The following is a 20,970-nucleotide window of genomic DNA, read 5'->3' on the forward strand; positions in this document are numbered from 1 at the left end:
AAAAAAAAATTATTCGACTACCGCACTGCCTCTGGCCTGAACAGCAGTTGGCTCTTCATTATCTACCATTATTAGACATCTCTGTCAAGGCTGTGTTCGGTGCAGCTCCAATATAATTGGGGTTGCAAACAAGATCAACAAGCAATCATAGTATTAACTGCCCCCTGTCACTGTGGGAAGTTTGCTCACTAACCGGTGCCAGAATGCTGGTGCCAGAAAGTCCCATTAACTAGGTGGCCCGCATGGCTCCTCCATGCTCATGATTTTTCACTCACAATGCCGACACCGAATTTTTCAGAGAACGGGGCCTTTAAAGCTGTTGTGTCAGAAGTCCACTTCCCTCTTTATAGTTATGGAGCACATATTCTGTCACCGAATGCAGATAACCCTTATCTTTTCATACTAGGGTTACCTGCGCAGTCATTTTCTAATTTTTCTTTGTTAGTTGAAATTTCTACACAAGTTCTGGCCTTGGTGCACGCTGCATGTTTGCAGCACTCAAGCTCCAACAACCCACGTTTTTCTTTTTCCCTTTTTTTTCCTGCAAATTGGCAGCTTCAAAAGGGTTCATGCAATTATCCGAAACAGCCTTCGAGAACGTGGGTCTTCGCTGTCCAACAGAGCTGTATTCTATGAGCCAAATGTTGTTCATTCCATGCCAGCTGAAGTTACTCATGTAACAGGGGTACAGCGGACCAGCCGTTTTCATGCCTAGATGACCCTCTTCGGGTTCACACCCCGAATACAACCCGAAGGCATCCAAAACACAAATGTGCGGCGGGCATACCTTCTTGGGATCCACGCATCTCACTTGCTCAGGGTTCAGTTCTGCAGAAAAACAAGAGCAAAGTTTCAGCGACATTCATCTTCACCGTTATCATCAGCCTATCTATCTCCACTGCAAGAGACAGGCCTCTCCTTTGTCTAATTAACCCTGTCCTGTGCCACCTCCAGCCACCGTATCCCCCAAAATTTCTAACCTTATCTGCCCACCTGACTTTCTGCAGCATGGAATCCACTCTGTTACCCTTAACAGCCATCATCATTTTGATTTCGAATAACATGCCCTGGCCAATTCTTCCAGATTTTGACTACGATATCATTAACACCCGTTTGTTCCCTGAAAAAATCTGCTCTTGTCGTCTCGTCTCTCAATGTTAGTATAGGATAGGATAAACTTTATTTGGTTTGGTTTATGGTTTGGTTTATGGGGTTTAACGTCCCAAAGCGACTCAGGCTATGAGAGACGCCGTAGTGGAGGGCTCCGGAATTTTCGACCACCTGGGGTTCTTTAACGTGCACTGACATCGCACAGTACACGGGCCTCTAGAATTTCTCCTCCAAAGAAATTCTAGCCGCCGCGGCCGGGATCGAACCCGCGTCTTTTGGGTCAGCAGCCGAGCACCATAGCCGCTGAGCCACCGCGGCGGCTTAATAAACTTTATTTGCTTTATTTTGCAAGTTATTACGGTCGACAGAGGTCGGCGCCCCTATTCCAGGGCCCCGCTGAGCTTGGCTGCTCGCTGGGCATGGATGACCAGTTCTCTCTGGAGAACCCGGTTGCCGCTGGAGAGCACACCCTCCCACTGTTCCGCACTCGGACTCTGTATTCTATGGAAAGCCTCGTTTCTTTTGCATTCCCATTTGATATGATATATGTTACACCCACCACTTTCCACAGTTCGCTAGGCTGCCCTCAGTTTAAGCACTGTAATGAGGCACTGAATGCACTTCCAAGACTACAGAATATAAGAGCCATGCTGAATTAAGGAGTCCTAAATCATTCAGTCCAGTGCCCAACTACTGCATGATCTGGCAACAGAAAATTTGTTACACTGGACAAAAGAATCGCAGGCACGGCACCCATAGAAGGTTTAGTGACATACCGTATTTACTCGCGTAATAGGCGCACTCGCATAATAGGCGCACCCCGAACTTGGCACTGTGATCTATACTGTATTTATACGATTGCAAGCCGACGCCTCGCCACCCCCCGTTTCCCAATCTTTATTTTAACGAAGTTTTTGCTGCACTGACTACTAGTCCCTACTAGTGCTGCTGCCGTTGCAGCTGCTGCGGACCCACAGCGCGTACAACGACATCGCGTAGAACAGCCGCACACAGTTTTCAGGGATGCTCACTTTAAACGTCTGTTTGGAAAGCTTCATCTCCAGCCGGAAACGTTCCCGACTTAGGCCCGCGAAAACCTCGGCGCTTGGAGTCGCGTACGAAAATTTAGGACGCCGCAGTCGCAACTGCCGCACTTCTCGGCCACGTCGTATTTTCCGACCTGCCGCACGCTTGCCGCGTTCGAGAGCAAACTCCCAGCCGTGTAGCTGTTAAGGTGCTTGCCCGTCGAGCTAAAGCATCAACGCTCCGCGGCAAAGCCATAAACCACGATAACTATCGCGCTACCGCAAATCCCGGCACTTGACAGCAAAAAAAAAAAAAAAACGAGCTGGAGATGCTGATGGCGATATAGATAGCGAAAGCTCTGATGATGATGATGAGCTTGGCCTTGGGCGGCGTCTGGAAACTCCTGTGCGCGTGTGTGGCCTCCCCGATCAAGCGCCCTTTGCGCGCAGCCGGAGCCGATCGCGGAGGCCTCGGCGCGTGCATTCCGAAAGTTTCGGTGCGGCCCTTACACGGACCTTTTTTTTTTTTTACATTTTCTTCGCGAAAACGGGGTGCGGCGCGTGCACGAGTGCGTTTACGCGGTGTGCGCAATTTTGCGAGTCGAAAAATTTCCGGAAATTTTACCCCGCGTAATAGGCGCACCCCGAACTTTGAGCCGGATTTTCTGGAAAAAAAGTGCGCTTATTATGCGAGTAAATACGGTAAATGCTCATTCACAGCTTCTTAAAGGCGCCGTGAAGAGGAATCTGAACTCATATTTTTGACGCGGGAGCTCAATCAACACGTTCCGAGCATTCTTAGAAACTTCGACTTATTGCATTGTGCAATCGATTTCCCTAATTAAATCGGATTAACGTCCGGCTCCTGCCCTTTTTATTTTTAATTCTCCCCGTACAGTGGGCGGAGTCGACCAACGCGTGGAGTGCCTTTCAGCCAGCTCCGTGGAGGCTTGACGCTCTGCCATCGGCGGAGTAATACCGTATTTACACGATTGTAAGTCGACCCATTTTTCAAAATTTCAAAATCCGAAGTGGGGGGGTCGACTTACAATCGAAACCAAAGCATCGCACTATAAATAAAGGCGAGACAAACGAGATAAGCGTAGTTGCATTTTTTGCTGCGCTGCTCCGTCGCATCGCTCTTGGTGCTGGCCTTGAGCAGCTGCTATTTCAACGCGCAGAACCGGCATCCCCGCCCCGCCCCGCCCCGCGCGAGGCGGCCGGCCGATGGTAGCCGTTGATAAGCAGCAAACCAGCACCAACCCCCTCCCCACACGAGGCCGCAGATTGCGTATGCTGATAAGCGGCAGCGGACCGATAACGCATTCGCGTTCTACTCTTTTTTTTTTGTTTACTTTCAACCACGCACTCGGCGCCCAAGGGAGCGTCGGTAATTGATGGAAGGGCTGCTGTTCCAACCGTGGCGGCACCCCCCTCCGAACCGCAGCGGCGCCAGGGAGTGTCGGTAGCCGACGGAAGAGCCGACACCGCTCGCGCGTTAGTTTCTCTTTGGCTCTGACGCATTCGACTACTGCCGGCCGTGTTTCACAAGTTTTTAATGTAGTGCTTCGTCATTCGTGCTCCAGGTCTGATAAGCGACCGGCGCTCGTTCATGGCTACACTCAAGATGTCTGTCATTCTTTATGCCGAAGAAACGAACTGCGCGCCGGGCCGCAAGTTCGACCTTCGCACTGAGTGATACAGGAGTGGCAGCTACAACGAGGCAAAATTTTCAGCTGTTCCACGCGATGTCATGATGTGGCTGTTTGCGAAGTGCAGGATTTCACTGCATGAGGATGTTAGAACGACGAGCTGTGGGACTGCAGCAGCGATCACGACAGCAGCGCAAGTGTGGACGAGTAGCCCAGTGACTAATACATTTTTGTTTTGGAATGTGTGCGTGCAGCAGCCGATAGCGGCTGGTGATAAGCGGAGGCCACAGATAGTACTGTCGCGTTCTAAAGGCCAAGTTTAAAAGTTTTTTTTTTTTTTTTTCAGAATTGTGACATGGGGGGGTCGACTTACATTCGAGTCGACTTACAATCGTGTAAATACGGTACGTTGTAGTCCGTAGAAGCAAATAGTCCGCATGTACTTTTATTTCTGCGGGCTTATTTTGTGGCTATATTATCTGCAAATGAGATTATTTGTTCACAAAAATCTAAAAAACAAAATAAAGCGAAAGCAAAGCCTCCACGGAGCTGGCTGAAAGGCACTCCACGCGTTGGTCGACTCCGCCCACCGTACGGGGAGAATTAAAAAAGAAAAAGGCGCGAGCCGGACGTTAATCCGATTGAATTAGGCAAATCGGCCAAACAGGGCAATAGGTCGACGTTTTTAAGAATGCTAGGAACGTGTAGATGGAGTTCCCGCGGCAAAAAGACGAGTTCAGATTCCTCTTCGGTGCACCTTTAATGAACCTGTGCTGATAGCTATTTAGTACAGCCAAAGTTATATCATCTCCCTCTTTTTGAGGATGTGTCAAAACGTTTCGCGGCGACTATCAAAACAAAAAAAAAAACTTGTAAACTACGGGGCTTAACACCTTGAAGGCAGCCTTGGGGTTACGAGAACGCAGCAATAAAGGGCTCTGGATTAATTTAGACTATGTGGGGTTCTTCAGCGTGCAGTGCCTTCTGCGGTGACGTTCGATCTCATGTTCTTGAGCACTGTGGTCAAAGCGAATGCAGAGGCATGCGAAATTTGGGAGGCAAGCATTTACTGCCAACTATACACGCTGTAGCGCCAAACTTCTGGCACTGCAGACACCAATGCAACTGTTGCAGAATGGTGTTCCGGTTACTTCCAACTCAACTTGTATGGGCAAGAAAAAAAGCAAAACAGGACAAGACAAAGCGCTCAAAACATACCTCTGATTGGTCCCAGAGCGGCATCCTTTGCTAGGGCAGTTAGATCGCTGCCCGAGTACCCGGAGGTAATCCTGCACAACATAAAAAATGCCCTCTACATTTGCACGGAATGACACCACCACATCTGGAGGGAATGAGGGCATTAGGAGGGCATTGGGTTCTTAAAGGGTCACTGAAAGGAAAATCAATGGAAGCACGAGGTGAGACTTCACTAAGTGAATACTTCACTCCTGAACATGTAGGAACATCAAATTTTGGTTGCTTGTTCTTTACTCAGAATGATAAAAGATGAAAAAAGTGCACAATTACCGAAAATTATGCACGGTAAGTAACTTTTAATTGAATTTCTTCTCCCCAGCAATTTCAACATCACTTTCAGCATGGTCACTAAGAGGTACAGTCGGGGACAAAAGTCTCCGCACCACGTGTTCCTCCAACGAAGCCGATAGCTCTGCTATTAGTCGGCGGCTGGAGACCACACTTGTGGATGTAAAAGTTATTTTTGTTCTTTCATCTCCACAAGTGCGGTCTCCAGCCGCTGCCGGATAGTAGAGCTACAAGCTTCGTTTAAGGAACACGTGGTCCGGAGACTTTCCTCCCCGACTGTACATGAGGACTTCACGCCACAAGAATAAAAAAAACGTTGATATTGTACAAAAAAAACGTTGATATTGTATTCGACATTATGTTCACGCACAACTTGTGTCAAGTGGTTCGCGAGCCAACCCGCGAATTTCGCATGAGTAATTCAGTGTTGGATCTTGCATTTGTTCCCCATATTTTCCATGATTGCAACGTGTCTGTCGCACCAGGACTTTCAGATCATCATCTTGTTAGTGTTTTCATTCCCATAAAACCGCTTGCCAAGACAAAAACATGTAACGCACATCGTATCATGGACTTCACACGTGCCGATGACGCCTCAGTTATTGAGCATCTTGAAACATGCATTGTCGAATTTGATGGAACCGACGCCTGCGCACTCTGGAATCAGTTTAAGAAAATGTGTCACTATTGCCTTATAAATTTCATACCTGTAAAATACAAAAACATTCGCAAGCAGACGCCTTGGATGACACGCAGTATCATTCATCTCAGACGCCGAATCAAAAGGCTAAAAAAGCATCGCGCACAGCAGAGCACAATCAACCATTTAAGAGAAAGCCTCGCCCTTGCTGTACGCCGTTCAAAAGATTATTATTTCAAAACAACTCTGCCGAACTTCATAAAAAACGACCCGGGTAAATTCTGGCGCCACATTAGCGATAAAAAAGCCCCTATATCAGAAATGACTATCAACGGTACAACGGTTACCAATCAGCCTGCCATTGCTCACCATTTTAACGATTACTTTCACAGTGTATTTTCTCAACCAAAACCGCACGATGCACCAAGCACAACTTCAGCACATCCATCTGAAGTTAACTTCATCTCGTATGATGGTGTCGTTTCAATGTTACTAAACCTGAAAACTAAATCATCCCCAGGGCCCGACGATATTCCTAACGGTTTTCTTCGGAGGTATGCTGAATCTCTGGCCAGGTTTTTGGTTATTATATTTCGCGCGTCATTGTTAACCGGGTGTGTACCTGAGGACTGGAAGATAGCCCGAGTCGTACCTGTATTTAAAAAAGGCGACCGCCTGCAGGTGACCAATTATCGACCTATATCCTTAACGTCATCTTGCTGCAAATTAATGGAACATATTGTCGCAACTAGCATTAATGAATTCTTAGATCGCAACAACATTCTGACAGATTACCAGCATGGTTTTCGCAAAGGGTTTTCCACAGTAACTCAACTACTTTCAGTTATCCATTCATTTGCGGCATCACTTGACAATAACAGCCAGATTGACGCGATCTTTCTAGATTTCAGTAAAGCTTTTGACAAAGTTCCACACCACAGCCTAATTCTAAAACTAAAAACTATTGGACTTCCGCCTATTTTTATTTCCTGGATAAATGATTATTTAACCAACCGGAGTCAACATGTTTCAATAGGTCGGCACCAGTCTGGCTGTCTCCCAGTCACATCAGGTGTGCCACAGGGAAGCGTACTGGGTCCACTACTCTTTCTAATATATATTAACGACATCATCCGTGAAGTTTGCCCTGGCGTACATATTCGATTATATGCTGATGACTGTGTCTTATTTCGCGATGTTAGCATTGAAAACGATCAGAGTGACCTACAAAATACGCTTACTAATATTGTACAGTGGTGCAAGTGCTGGGACATGACACTGAACGCAGATAAAAGCGTTTCTCTTCGCATAACTAACAAGACAAACGCTCTACAATATGGATATAAATTAGAATCATCACCATTGCAACAAGTAGCGTCCGTAAAGTACTTGGGTGTAACACTTACTAATAACCTTTCTTGGAACTCTCACATAGATAACATCTGTTCACTCGCATTCCGTAAGCTCTGTTATATAAGGCATAAACTTCGAAACGCCCCCGCTAACGTTAAGCTCTTAGGTTACAATACTCTAATTAGACCCAAGCTTGAATATGCTTGCATAATTTGGGACCCGTACACTAAGTCTAACATAAGAAAGCTCGAGAACATTCAAAGGAAAGCAATTAGATTCATATATTCAAAATATCTACCCACTGACTCCCCCTCAGACTTGATGCATGCTAACGGTATTGAAGAACTACAGGTAAGAAGACGAAATTTTCGTTTAGATTTTCTTTCTTTACTTCTTAACAATAAACTCAGACTTGACCCTTCTGCTTATCTTTCCCCAATGCCAACACGGAATACACGACACTATCACGAAGCTCTTTTAAAACCATATTTTGCCCGGACTAACTCGTTCAAGTTTTCCTTTTTCCCACGCACCATATCCGACTGGAACTCACTAACCGAACCTAATCAACCCTGAAATTCAGATGCGTTCCTCAGCCATCTTTGATATTGCGTATTAGGTATTTTTTCTGTTTTGTCTTGCATTGCTGTATTGTTGTATTTTTTGTTGCTATAATTTTGCTTTTTGTGCACCTGCCCTTCCTGCTTGGACCTAGCCATGGTCTGCAGTATGTACTTAAAAAAAAAAAAAAAAAAAAGAATAAGTCGCTGTTTGCATCATTTTAATTGGAACTAGTACGCCACCCCACTCGACAGCCACAATGACAAAAAAAAATTTACAAAAGCTATTCTACCAGTTTTTGAATGCCACCCTTCTGCTGCTAAAAACCAAAACATGAAAAAAAAAATGCAACTTCAAATCATTTAGCGACCACAGCTGATTTCCGTGTGGTGACTTATGTGCACTAATGTCGTGGGCACCCTTCCAAATTGAAACCACTACCAAAACTCTGATGCCATTATTAGCATTCTTTCCTGCTCAAAGAAACAGCCAGCAAAACGCTGGTGAGAGCATGTTTACGGAGAAATTCATAAATTTCTCACAAAAATTTTTTTATCAAGCAATCATTAGTAATCAACCATAGCAGGAGTTCTCAATCTGCATAACCTTGGTGAAACACAATGGTGAAATATAAGCCCATTCCTTCTTGATTTCAACTAGGATGTCATTAACCCTCTGTTCCCTCACTCACTCTGCTCTCTTCCGGCCTGTTAATGTTACAGCTATCATTTTAATGTGCACAACTTGCTATGTTGTCCTTTTCTATTAGCCTTTTAGTTAACCCTTTTCGTTAGCCTCCACTTTTCTTCCCTTAAGGCAAGTACCTGATAATACTGCCACGTATCATTGTAGTGTCCTTTGTTCACGCAAGGCCGCAGGAAAGGGTTGTTATCATTTTTGTTCGTGACGTGAGAAGCGACGGGACTAATCTCGATTAATCGCAGCCATGAAGAGCTGCACCTACGTGTTTCCAGATTACTCTAGATGATCTCGACCTGTTATCTTGAAGTTTACTTGCCGGCTTTAAACTGAACGATGCCGCGAGCAGCGGGCATTCGTAGTTCGACGACCGACGAGCACGTTTGTTGCTTACGCCGCCACCGAGTGATTCAGTTCTTTTGCGGGCGCAAGTCAGCCCATATAAAGAGCTTCATTCCCAAGACTGGTTGGTGTCTTCCTGACCACTGGACTGCCGTCACTACAACGTGACAATACTTTCCTCTTGAGAGAAATTGGTAAACTGCTTTTCACCTGTGAGTGCCTGCGAAATGCCCTCCACCCCATTCTTATTCCCCAGGTTCTTCGCCTCTCAAGTTATGGGTCAGCAGTCGACACTTTGCCAAGATGAACAACGTTACTCCCTGACCACTTCTTATGCCTTCCTGCCTACTGTAACCCTAGCTACACATCCCAATACAATATGCTGTGATGCAACCGATCGCTAACATGCCACACCCAAATGACAAGGTGATCAGGCACGGTGGGGGGTACCTGGCCAGGTACTTGAGCTTGTCCAGAGACAGTGGGCTGTTCTGCTTCTTCAGCAGCTTCTCCAGGAGAACCAGCCGGGTGTTTTCGTCAGGCAGCGTCACGTACACCCGCTTCGTGAAGCGCCTGCACACAAATGCACGGCGAGCCACATTACTCCAGCATTTCTTGGCAAGCGTATTAACGATGATTTTATAAACAGACACAGCGTCAATACAGTGCAACTAACAAAGTGCATCTCGCTATGCAGGGCAGACTAAGCAGCGCACATTATGCTCTGCCATTTGCCGCTCACCTCAACGCTGCATCGTCCAGCTCCTGAGGCCTGTTCGTTGCTCCCATCACAAGCACCCGCTCTTCACTGCCCGTGTGAAGCTGCATTGAGAAAGTGCACCTCATCAAGCCAAGTCACCCCAACAGTTCTCACAATGACAGAATGTGTAGCTCCATTCAAATGCTGTGGCAATGCACGAAGACAAGTGCATCGCAACTACCAGGAAAGACATTAGCTAACGGGGAATACCAAGCTTTTAAGAGGTTCATTCATACTTAAAGAATTTTACTCCCATGTCTCGATGTGTGCCAAATAACTTGGCTAGAGAGCACTTTGTTCGCTGCAGAAAACTTTAATGAATATGGTACCAAATAAGTTCAATAACTTCGAGTTATTGATCAATTCACTCTCGCCCTACCATAAGCTTGCCGTCCCGGCTAGCTCAATTGGCAGAGCGACTGCTCCGGTGAAGCAGTGGTCCCGGGTTTGAACCCCCGGACAAGGACGAATTTTCCTTTAACTGCGAAGTTTCTGAGAAAGCTGTACAGCTTTCCTTTGCAGCCATATGGCTGCACTCAGGTGGATGTCGATGAGTACTTACTCCCTTATTACAAATCTACTCCACCTTGGCGGCTTCCCCTAAACATTTGACCATACCAGTTCAAGTTAATGAAGGTAAACCTGGTGTTCAAGAGTTTTTTTTGCAGTGCAACAGAACTATAATAAAAATGAAACTGTAGCGCCACCGTATCGGCATGCGAAAGAAGACAAAGCGGTGGGCACGCGGAGGAGAACGCTGGCTCGCGCAGAGAACGCTCTGGACTTCGACCTCGGCCGGATGCTGCCGCTGCTGCTCTACCGCTACCTATTCTCAGGCAGCCCTCAAATAAACGTGGCCACAGTCGCCTCCTGGGCGACCTCCACAGCGACCTCTACAAAACAAAAGTATAGTGGATGCCCATGGTGGCAGCCATCGGCATCCTCTTCTGTCACCTGTCACATGTGTGAAACAGAGTAAAAGCATTCAGTATAAGTAAGAGCGTCAAAGTAATCATCAAGAGTAAATTCAACTACATTTGCAGAGCTGCTGCACCAGATGTCTGATCGTTTCAGTGTGTGACCTTTTCTTAGGTCCATTTTTTTTTTAAACCTTGCCCTTCAAATTCGGGGTTCAACAATAAGTGATTCACGGCCAGGGCTATGACCAAAGGTTTGGGGTCATGGGGGTTTAACGTCCCAAAGCGACTCGGCTATGAGAGACGCCGTAGTGAAAGGCTCCGGAAATTTCGACCACCTGGGGTACTTTAACGTGCACTGACATCGCACAGTACACGGGCCTCTAGAATTTCGCCCTCACCGGAATGCGACCGCCGCGGCCGGGATCGAACTAGCGTCTTTTTGGTCAGCAGCCAAGCACCATAACCACTGATTCAATGCAGCCGGTCCATGACCAAAAGAAGTGAACATCACGAATAACGCTATAGTTAAAAGTCCTATGCTCTGGGCACCTTTGAACCTTTTAAGGAACCATAGCAGTTGCTAACACCAATACTCCACGCCATACTCCATGCAAAGGTTTCATGGCCTGCATGAAGCAACAGTGCCAGTGAATGTCCCACTTTAAGCCTGCACCCCATGTGAACTTGTTGCTGCATGCACAATCCTAATGACTCTGCTTTAAAAAGGCTTGCGAAGCTCAATGGTCCGCACTCACCCCATCAAACTCCACAAGGAACTCTGTCTTGAGCCTCCGCGTTGCCTCGTGCTCGTTGTCTTTCCTCTCGCTCAGCAGGGAGTCAACCTCATCTGCACAAGGGACCAGGCACAATGCAAAGTTTGCAATCCGTTTGAAGGTCTGACAGCGCAAAAATAAGGTATAAATCAAGGTTTTGTTCACAGCCATAGAGAGCCTTGTTTGCTTGAGTCACATACCATAGAATGCACTTAGTGAACACAAACATGGTGCAAAAAAAAATGCTCGGCTATTACAGAACATGTACAGGAGATAGGCCTGTAATTGGTGAGCACTTTATGACCTTTATATTCGCTTGCCTAAGCCAGTCAAGAGAGCAGTCTTAAAACTGCCAACCCCATCTACTATTTCAGAACTAATGTGCACAGAAGTAATGCGCTAGTCAGTCTAATCCATTGTGAAGCCAGGGGAGTCACCGGCAGCACGAGATAAAAGACGTGAAGGATCACAAATTTAAGGAGTGCTTAACTGCATCACATGTTTACAATGCATCAGCAATAAAAGCCTTTATGCACTATGCAGCGATTTGCGCAGCTATGAAGTTTCTTGGTGGACTTTGCACATTAGCGGACATGCTATCTGCTTTTCATTCTTTGCTGATGAGTCGTTCTTAGTCATTATCCATTTTACATTTTACAAGGCAGCGATATAATGACACTGTCTGCTTGGTACCATGATGTCGGCAAAACAACCATGTGTGAAAAACTTCCAGTGCGCGGAACATGCCCATGCCACCGCACGAAGAGAAAACGAGGTCAGAATGGCAGCCAATACTTGTGTGGGTTTTTATCAGAATCAGCTACAAATAGCAATGGCTACAGAGCAGTCTCCTGTTGGCATTTCGAGGGGGGGGGGGGGGGGGGGAATCGCCATCAGTGTGCTACTTTGTCATTTTTATGCATTGTCGTATTCTATGAACACAAAGTCAAAATCCTCGAATCCAACCGACCTTATCGGCCCAGATTCGAATAAATACGGTAGGGCAGATACACATCTGCACATAAGCTCGCAATACACACAGCCATTCACAGTCACTGCATGATGCATGCCATCCAGCATGACAGGTGCAGCAAGGGAGAGAACGAAGAAGGCAAGGGAGAGGGTAGAACGACGGAAAGGGGGAGAGGGCGGATGATGACGCCAATACGATTTAGCAGAACACTGCCCATACAGCTGGCGCTGCAGAAACATAGCAGGCGAAAAGGAGCATGCAACAACAGTGCCCACTCACCAATAAAGATGATGCTTGGCTGCAGCTCGCGTGCCACCGCAAACAGTGCTCGCACCAGCTTTTCACCTTCACCAACCTTCACGGAGAGGAACAAGAACGGGGGGGAATAAAAGATGACATGAGATAGAGAAGAACTGTAGAATCAGGTGCAATACACAAAAAAGTATGAATCGCAGAAACTAAAATCATAACAGCACTTGATTTCAAGCAAATGGCTTGCAACCAAAGCTTGCATGCCAGAAACCTTAATTATGGGCCCCCCCCCCCATTCCCTCTAGCAGGCACTCACGTATTTTGATGTCAGCGATGCAGCACTGATGTTGAGGAATGTAGAGTTGGACTCGTGGGCGACTGCCTTGGCCAGCATGGTCTTGCCATTGCCAGGGGGGCCAAAGAGGAGCAGGCCCTTGGGCGGTGCTCGCAGGCCAGTGAACAGCTGAGGGGGAAAACACCAGATTTGATGCAACCGTGAAATGGAGCAAGGGGAAAAAGCTTAGAGGACACCAAGAGCTCTGGCTGAATGCTTCTTTTAATGGGTAGAAGTTTGAAGCACAAGATGGTACGCACGGATTACAATGTTGGTTTTGCCTAAGCCCAGTAAGCAAGTTGTACCTTGGTTTCTGCTTTAAAGATTTCTTTCGACACCTGAACAGTGGCTACAATGTCGGAGAAAAGTTGAGCCTATGTTGAGGTCACACGAGGACACAAAATGAGTACTATGATAACTGGTTCCTTTATTTTAATTCAGCTCTTACATCAGCCTACCCTACAAGACAAAAGGACAATACACCTCGTTTGATCAACACAGTCTCAACTTGCCCTTAACACCGTAGTTACTGGGGTACGTTACAGTGTTGAAACCAAAGCAAATGAGAATAAAGAATTATAAATTATTAACCTGCCCTACGCAAATTCCGTGTGGTGATGTATTTTCACTGGTGTCTTTTACATCATTCCAAACAAAACTGAAAAGCAAGTCCCTACTCCTTGAACTGGCTACCTTGCACGCACGACAACAGAATTCGGCAACAACATTAAAAAGAAGCATATCTTGCCATGATTAGCATGACAGAAACACCACCAGTCAGAAGACAGATTAGCTTCCATTATAGCAACAACTGCTTGTGGCCATGAGGTCACTCGAAGGTCAGTGACACCAGGTTATCTCGAATCAGTATTCTCGAAGTGACAGATGCGCACATAGACCAGCGACTTCATCTGGCAAACTATAGAACAAGGTGTTCTTGCAAAAACAAGTACAGTAGAATCTTGATGACATGAATCTCAAAGGCCGGCAAGAATATTTGCACCAACTGAACTTTCATATCATCGAAAAATTAGCAAAACCCAGAGGCCCACATATAGCAATTTATATGCGTGCAAGCCCCAGATGCCTGTCTGCGTCTTCAACTCCGCCAGGTCGGCTAGCAAAGAATTTTGCACAGAAAAGAACCAAGCACAAGTGTTTCCACACACAGTTTCTGACGCCACGGCATGCCACAGAATGCCGAAAGCATGCATCGTTCACGTTCATCGTTCATCGTTGCATCATAGCAGCTGTTGCAGCTACTCCTCTGTTGTCATCGCTGCTTGCGAATTCAGGCTGTGATGTTGCCACATCATTCACAATGTCTGTGACAGTTTCCAGACCAGAGGTTGAGAGATCCTCATCAGCGGTCACAATGTCACCAGCACGCCAAGCCGGTCCTAGTGATCAGTGTGGATCGAATCTGGCTGCTGCGAAGAGGTAGCAACATTGGATTTGAAAATACTGCCCTTACGGCTGTTGCCAACTGCTTCAGGAAGATACACATTCGGCCAAGGCACTGCAATGATGTGCCCAGTCTGAAAGATTGATCTGGAGATTTGCATCCTTTTTGATCAATATTCGATAGGCACTTCTGAAGCGATCTTAACATTTTTGCTCAACCCCGTCTGTCCTTTCTTCATCCACGTTGTCGCAACTCTTTGTAAAACGTCATACTCACACCAACTAGCTTCATCTGCCACATTTCCACACATTCTTAAACAATGCCAGCACCAAGATGCTGCAAATGACTCGTAGCATTTGCCGGCTTTCACACTTTGCAGCGTCATCTCTTATGGGTGCATAGGACACTGATCCGAAATCAAAATCTTCCGTTTTTTGACTGGACAACTCCCTGCCCAGATACGTCAGATGCTCCGAAAACACTGACGACATCATCACATCCACGCCTTTTTGTTTGCCTGATAGATACAAGGCGACTGACCCGCTACCTTCAAGCATTGGGGTTTCTGAGATCTGCCAACGATGCTCAATGGCATCTTTTCCGGAGCATCAGCACTGCAGCAGAAAAATTCAGTTGCTGCTTGTTTTCCTGCCCACCCTGTTTGGTGCAGTCTTTAAAACACGGGCTCTTTTCAACCTGCAGGTTACAGAATAGCCCAACCTCCTCCACAATGAAAATGTTGCAAGCTTCATAGCCCGCAGTGAACGTTGGCAGCGTCGTTGAAATCCAATCTGCCTAATCCTCCACAAAGGAGGCATCAACCTTCTTCACTTTGCTGCAGACAGCCTTTAGGCAAGGGCATGCCTGGCCTGACCACTGGAGGCCTGCAAACAGTCCATGTCGAGCAAAAGTGTCCTGTCCATCGCCTTTTCGGGAAAAATTTTGCCATCAACACCGACACCAGCTGCAGTAACTTCTTTAAATGTCAGGACTTCCTCCAATTTGACATGATGGACAGTCTTCACCACATTTGTGTTAACTCTGAAGTGTTACACATTGTGCATGATCTGGTCACCCTGACCAACAATTGTTTACAAGATCAGAGGGCGCTAGGCCTAGCTCCTTGGCGAGGTCTGTGTGCTTATTTTTTAGCTTGTCATCCACTCTCTTTAAGATCTCACGTTTCTTCTTACAATGAATGCCTTGAGAACCGATGTGAATGCACCTAATTCCACACACCTTGCTAGCGATCGAACAAAGCGGACTGGTTCGTCCACGGCACAAGCTCACAATGTGCGGGCAAAACGACAGTGACGAGCATGCTTGGGGACGCGAGAAATGTGGAAAGAGAAAATGACGCCACCGCCACAGGGCTGGTTGGCTGACTAGTTCACAGGGTGAACAGGCCCATCAAAGGTAGTGCAGTCGTTGTGTGTAAGTGTAACGGCGACGAGACCAGGCTTGCCTCACCACCACAGCCGCAATGAAAATTCCTAACTTGTAATGGCGCCCTTTTGATGCTGCTGTCAGCTGCTTGCGGTTCTCGCGTTTGTATCATCCATGCCGGCGTGGTACAGCTTATGGAACATCCTTCTGTACATTGCACACGATGCCCTTAGGCCAGGGAATATCTTGATGCACATCACACCGAAATTCGCACAAGCAGAGTTCTTATCGCCAAGATTCCACTGTATGCAAATTCCTGCAACACGAAAGTTTTACGAAGCATACCCGAGGTTCCCTAAAAGCAATGTTCCAACTTCTGGACAGTCCCTGCACATTAACAAACATTATTTACTAGATGATCAGCGATTGTCCGGTGTGCTTAAGAAACCATTGCAAGCACCAAGTGAACCATGTGTAAGGACTGCACACTGAACAGGTCATATGACACTATCAACCATACACATGTGGTAACCTTCCCCCCCAAAACCCCCACCTCACCTCTGGCCGGTCGGTGGGCAGGATGACCATTTCGCTAAGGGCCTGCTTGGCGACCTCCTGGCCGGCAATGTCACTGAAGAGAACCGTCGGTCCTCCGTCCACAATCTCGTCGAGGATCATGTGTGCTAGCCTCGAGTCAACACCCTTGAGAGTGGACATCCGACTGTTCCCAGTGTTGCCACCCCGGAAGGAACCGCCCCGCGCACCAGGTCGAGACAGCGGTGACGGCTGCGGTTGCTGGCGGCCCTAGAACAGGTAGTGGCACCGGTTTATTAAATGTAAGAAGGGAACATAAAAGACGCGTGCTGGCTGCAGAAACTGCCACGCAACCCCTCCCCCCCCCCCCCCCCCCCCCAAACACCTGACCAGCTGTCCAAACCCTTGGTCAAAGGAAGAGCCATAACAGAGGGGGGAAAGACACCCCAACCTCCCCCATTCCATCACTTGGACTAAACGCACATGTCCAAAATAGGGCTTCAGAAGCTCAGAAGAAGTCAGTGGAAAATAGCCGTACTCAAGAACATCTCTGAATTCTGGTCTACAGACTAACATCGGTCTCTGACGTAAGCAAGATGCAGTGTCACTGCTGTCGTCAGCTGGGGGTAAAAGCTGAGGTTACACCATATAGGAATACATGTAAACAAGTTTTAAAGCAAGTTTTAATGTTCAGGGGAGGCAGCCTCGCAGCAACACCATCAGGGGGCGACACTAGACTGATCATTGGTGCTGCACTTTTAGGCCTGCAAAGCATTGCACGTGTGTTCATTGTGTGCGATGGTGGTGGCATGTGTGTGTATAAGCAGCAGTCCGCACGTTCGCGTTTCAAAAGATGTCGCAGTGTCGATCATTTCGTTCGCGCTGATGACGATGTAGTTGTTCATGAAGAAATGACCAATGAGGCTATCATCAGCAGCGTGTGTGAAACCAATGACACTGAGGACCAAGGTCCAAAACATGAAGAAAAGGTAAGCCCGAGGAATGTGTTTTCCGCCTTCGACACGATCCAGTCATTTTTAGGCGCACACGACGACGACGTGGCAGTGGATCACTTCTTGCAATGTGAAAGTAGAACTATGAAGTTGCTGCAAGGCAAGGCTCGGCAAACCAAGCTAACCGGCTTTTGGCAATAATTTTTTTTTTTTTGCGGGCTGTTTACTATCTTTTCTGTCTCATTTATTTTTTTGCTGTCCCCGACGATTTCGTTATTACGGGTTTGGACTGTACTACATACACTATACACTGCTACGGGGAAATACTATTTACATTTATTTACAAGCGGTAGGTGAATAGTTCCTAGCGGCGAGCAGCAGGAAGCACCATCGCGAACAGGAAGCACCATCAACCTCTTCTTCTTCGTTCGACCTTTACTTGCGGGAGGCCACTTCGACTTCCACTTCCTCTTCGTCGTAGCAATACACTTACAGATATACTACAAACACTGCATACATAAACACTACATATACTTTAAGCAAAACATGAAAAGGCTTCGACTTGAACAATATTTACAGACATACTGAAGTTCGAAAGAAACACCCAGTAAGCCCTCACCGAATTGGAGGATATGAATAAGCTCACTCTCCAAAAATAAGCACCAACAATGTCTCCTCACCTTGGGCTGCTGCTGAGCATTTGGCTGCTGCGCCCCCAAGCGCCGCCTGGCTGCCGTTGGCGTCGGCGTTGGAGCTGCATCGTTACCTGCCGGCCGCCCGCCGACCCGCGACGGCGACTTGGCCGTTGTCCGAGGACCAGATGGCACATTGCGCGGCAGGGTTTGAGCTCGTGCTGGGACGCCGTGCGTAGCCATGCTGCCTCGTGAACACGCAGGTGTCTGGCTTTTTATCGTCACTGAAGTTGCACAAGAAAGAAAATTCCAACATCAATAACACAACTGTTCGACACTATCAAGAAAGACTTGCATGTACACAGGGGAATTTACAAATGAATTTGCTGACTATTTGACAAGTACATGGTAACAGACGTACTATTCGAATTAAATAACTTTTTCTACTCCCCCCCCCCCCCATTCTCCTTTTCTCTAGGCATCCATTGATCATCTGTTCTCTACATTACAATTACCATTATACAGTCCCCAGAGACCATGCGTTGAGAAGTGCAGTAAAGATGCAACACAAAGATAACAAGGACCTATATTAGAACTAGACTTAGAACTAGAGAATTAGAATTAAAACTAGAGAATTAGAATTAAAACTAGAGAATTAGAATTAAAACTAGAGAATCAGAATTAAACCTAGATGATCAGAATTAAACCTAGATAATCAGAATTAAAACTAGAGAATCAGAATTAAAACTAGAGAATTAGAATTAGAAGACATGGTACACAGACGTCATAGATCATGAGAGGGATACACTCCACCTTACAACTTGTCAGCACTGTAACGGCAGCTACAGTAAAAAATCGTTAATTCATATTTTGGAAAAATATGTTCATATGACCTTAAGAAAAAATGCGCTTTTTCATGATCAAAAGTAGATGGAAGCATGAAATGCTAGCCTAGCAAATTCTAGAGACTGAACCTTGCTGCGAGGTCTCATCCCGGCCAAACGACCATATATCCACAGCGTTACTCGGGCGGCAGAGTGCAATGTACAGGAACAGCTTCTACCGCCCTCACTGTTCACAAATAGTTCAGTGCCACGTCAAAGGATGGCACCATGGATCCGCACGACATTCACGAGACCGGCTACCTGCGGGCGCGCGGGTTACGTAATACGCCCACAGCTCTCGCTTCTTTCGTCAGTGTTGCTACGAGGAATGCGCTTGTGCCTAATACGGGATTAGGAAAACACTGCTGACACATGTGCTGTTCCAGCGACATCACAGCACGCAGGCACTGAGGGGCAGACAAGAAATGTTTAGTCAAAGTTTGCTTAGGTTCGTCTCCGTGTTCTCCCTCCGTTCTGACACTAAGATCGCAAACGGCACGCCAAAAACGGGAGCTAAGAGCATTTTGGACTTAAAAACTGACAAGAACCACTTGCATCATGGCGAATTTATATGGTGAAACACTGGACAAAGGTTGCCTGCTTTTGAAGTGAGCACAGCTGCAGGAATGTCGAACTTTAAAATCATAAGGGCCTCCTTGGCATTCATCCCAGTGCGATGCGGTAGCGATGGAGCCTTCTTAAAGGTGCACTGAAGAGGATTCTGAACATATCTTTTTGCCGCGGGAACTCGATCCACACGTTCCTAGCATTCTTAGAAACAGTGACTTATGGCCCTGTGTGGCCGATTTCCCCAATTAAAACGAATTAACGTCCGGCTCCCACCTTTTTTTTTTAATTCTGCCTCGTACGGTGGGCGGAGTCGACCAACGCGTGGAGCGCCTTTCACCCAGTCCCGTGGAGGCTTTGCTTTCGCTTTATTTTGTTTTTTAGGTTTCCATGAATAAATAGTTTCATTCGCAGCTAATATAGCCGCAAAATAAGCCCGAAGAAATAAAAATACGCACGGACTATTTGCTACTACGGACTACTACGTATTACTCCGCCGATGGCAGAGCGGCAAGCCGCCACGGGACTGGGTGAAAGGCGCTCCACGCGTTGGTCAACTCCGCTCACCGTACGAGGCAGAATTAAAAAAAGAAAGGCGGGTGCCGGACGTTAATTCGATTTAATTGGGGAAATCGGTCACACAGGGCAGTAAATCGCAGTTTCTAAGAATGCTGGGAACGTGTAGATCGAGTTCCCGTGGCAAAAAGACAAGTTCAGATTCCTCTTCAGTGCACCTTTAACTAAAAGCGGCTACATTGTGTGCGAGGTAGCTTTACCGTGCAACGAGTGTGCAGTTTCGATGTAATGGAAGATCCCCACGTACGGAAGGGAGGGAAATGTGCAGCAGCGCCAATAAATGTTTAAAACTTCGTGCACCTGTGTTGGGTTAGGTGACTGATGAACGGCCAACAGCTGCCATCACCGCAGACTGGCACGTAGTTTTGAAAAGTGGAAGCTAAACTATTCTTGTAGAGGGACAGTCAGTTTTTCATTACCCCTTCCATTGAGCGCACATCACAGGTGCGCAAGTGACTCTGCAGCACACGATTCGGGTTTGAGTAAGGCGCATTATGATGACTGCTTGCCCAGCCGGTCATTCCTGGACAAGGCCACCCTTCAGAATCTCGTTCGAATTAACCGGTGACAGACCTGTATAGTAGCGTTTTAACTAGCAAGCGTCCCACGCCATAGACTAACATGGGCATTAGTCAGGACTGCACTGGCTGTTCGAATTCTCTGGATTTCCAAATTAAAGCACGTCCAATTAAGCAGTTTCGACTCTACACGAGCATGATCAGTCAATAGCTTCCATAGAAGTGTGCCATTTTCATAAGCTCCCAAGCTATGCATACGGGTTTAAAATGCTGACATCTCGCACACGTAGTTTCCCCTCCAGCGCAAAAATGTCCCAAGGAAAAGCAAAGCTTCCCTCTCCCTACTCAAAAACTAGATGCCACAAGGAAAATGTACACGGTAGCTACATAGTGCGGGCCACGAGATGCCATTAAAACTGTCGCAGCACTCCAAAATGACTAACCAAAAAATTCGCTGTGGCTTAGCTTGGTTAAGCCCGGTAATTGCGAAAGCAATATCCGTAGCTACGCCATGGTTCAGCTGGTAGTGCAGCTGGTGGTGGTGCTTGTGGTTAGACTTGTGGTGATGCATCGGTT

The 20,970-nt window shown here is 46.9% G+C and overlaps 1 protein-coding gene across 3 annotated transcripts in view; it reads right to left on the bottom strand.

Annotated features, from left to right (window-relative positions):
* Positions 1-20,970, bottom strand: part of spas (spastin) — an 85,337-nt gene that overhangs the window by 8,021 nt on the left and 56,346 nt on the right. For all 3 annotated transcript variants that reach the window (XM_089559790.1, XM_089559788.1, XM_089559789.1), the window contains 9 exons: positions 17,898-18,133; positions 16,289-16,534; positions 12,922-13,068; positions 12,633-12,708; positions 11,363-11,454; positions 9,670-9,749; positions 9,378-9,500; positions 5,006-5,076; positions 788-828 (listed from right to left, as the gene is read on the bottom strand). In XM_089559790.1, coding sequence (XP_089415916.1) covers positions 788-828; positions 5,006-5,076; positions 9,378-9,500; positions 9,670-9,749; positions 11,363-11,454; positions 12,633-12,708; positions 12,922-13,068; positions 16,289-16,534; positions 17,898-18,133 — 1,112 coding nt within the window. The remainder of the gene's footprint in view (positions 1-787; positions 829-5,005; positions 5,077-9,377; positions 9,501-9,669; positions 9,750-11,362; positions 11,455-12,632; positions 12,709-12,921; positions 13,069-16,288; positions 16,535-17,897; positions 18,134-20,970) is intronic.

Source organism: Amblyomma mixtum, chromosome 9 (assembly GCF_055824585.1).
Source record: "Amblyomma mixtum isolate Tamu chromosome 9, ASM5582458v1, whole genome shotgun sequence".
NCBI classification, from domain to species: domain Eukaryota; kingdom Metazoa; phylum Arthropoda; class Arachnida; order Ixodida; family Ixodidae; genus Amblyomma; species Amblyomma mixtum.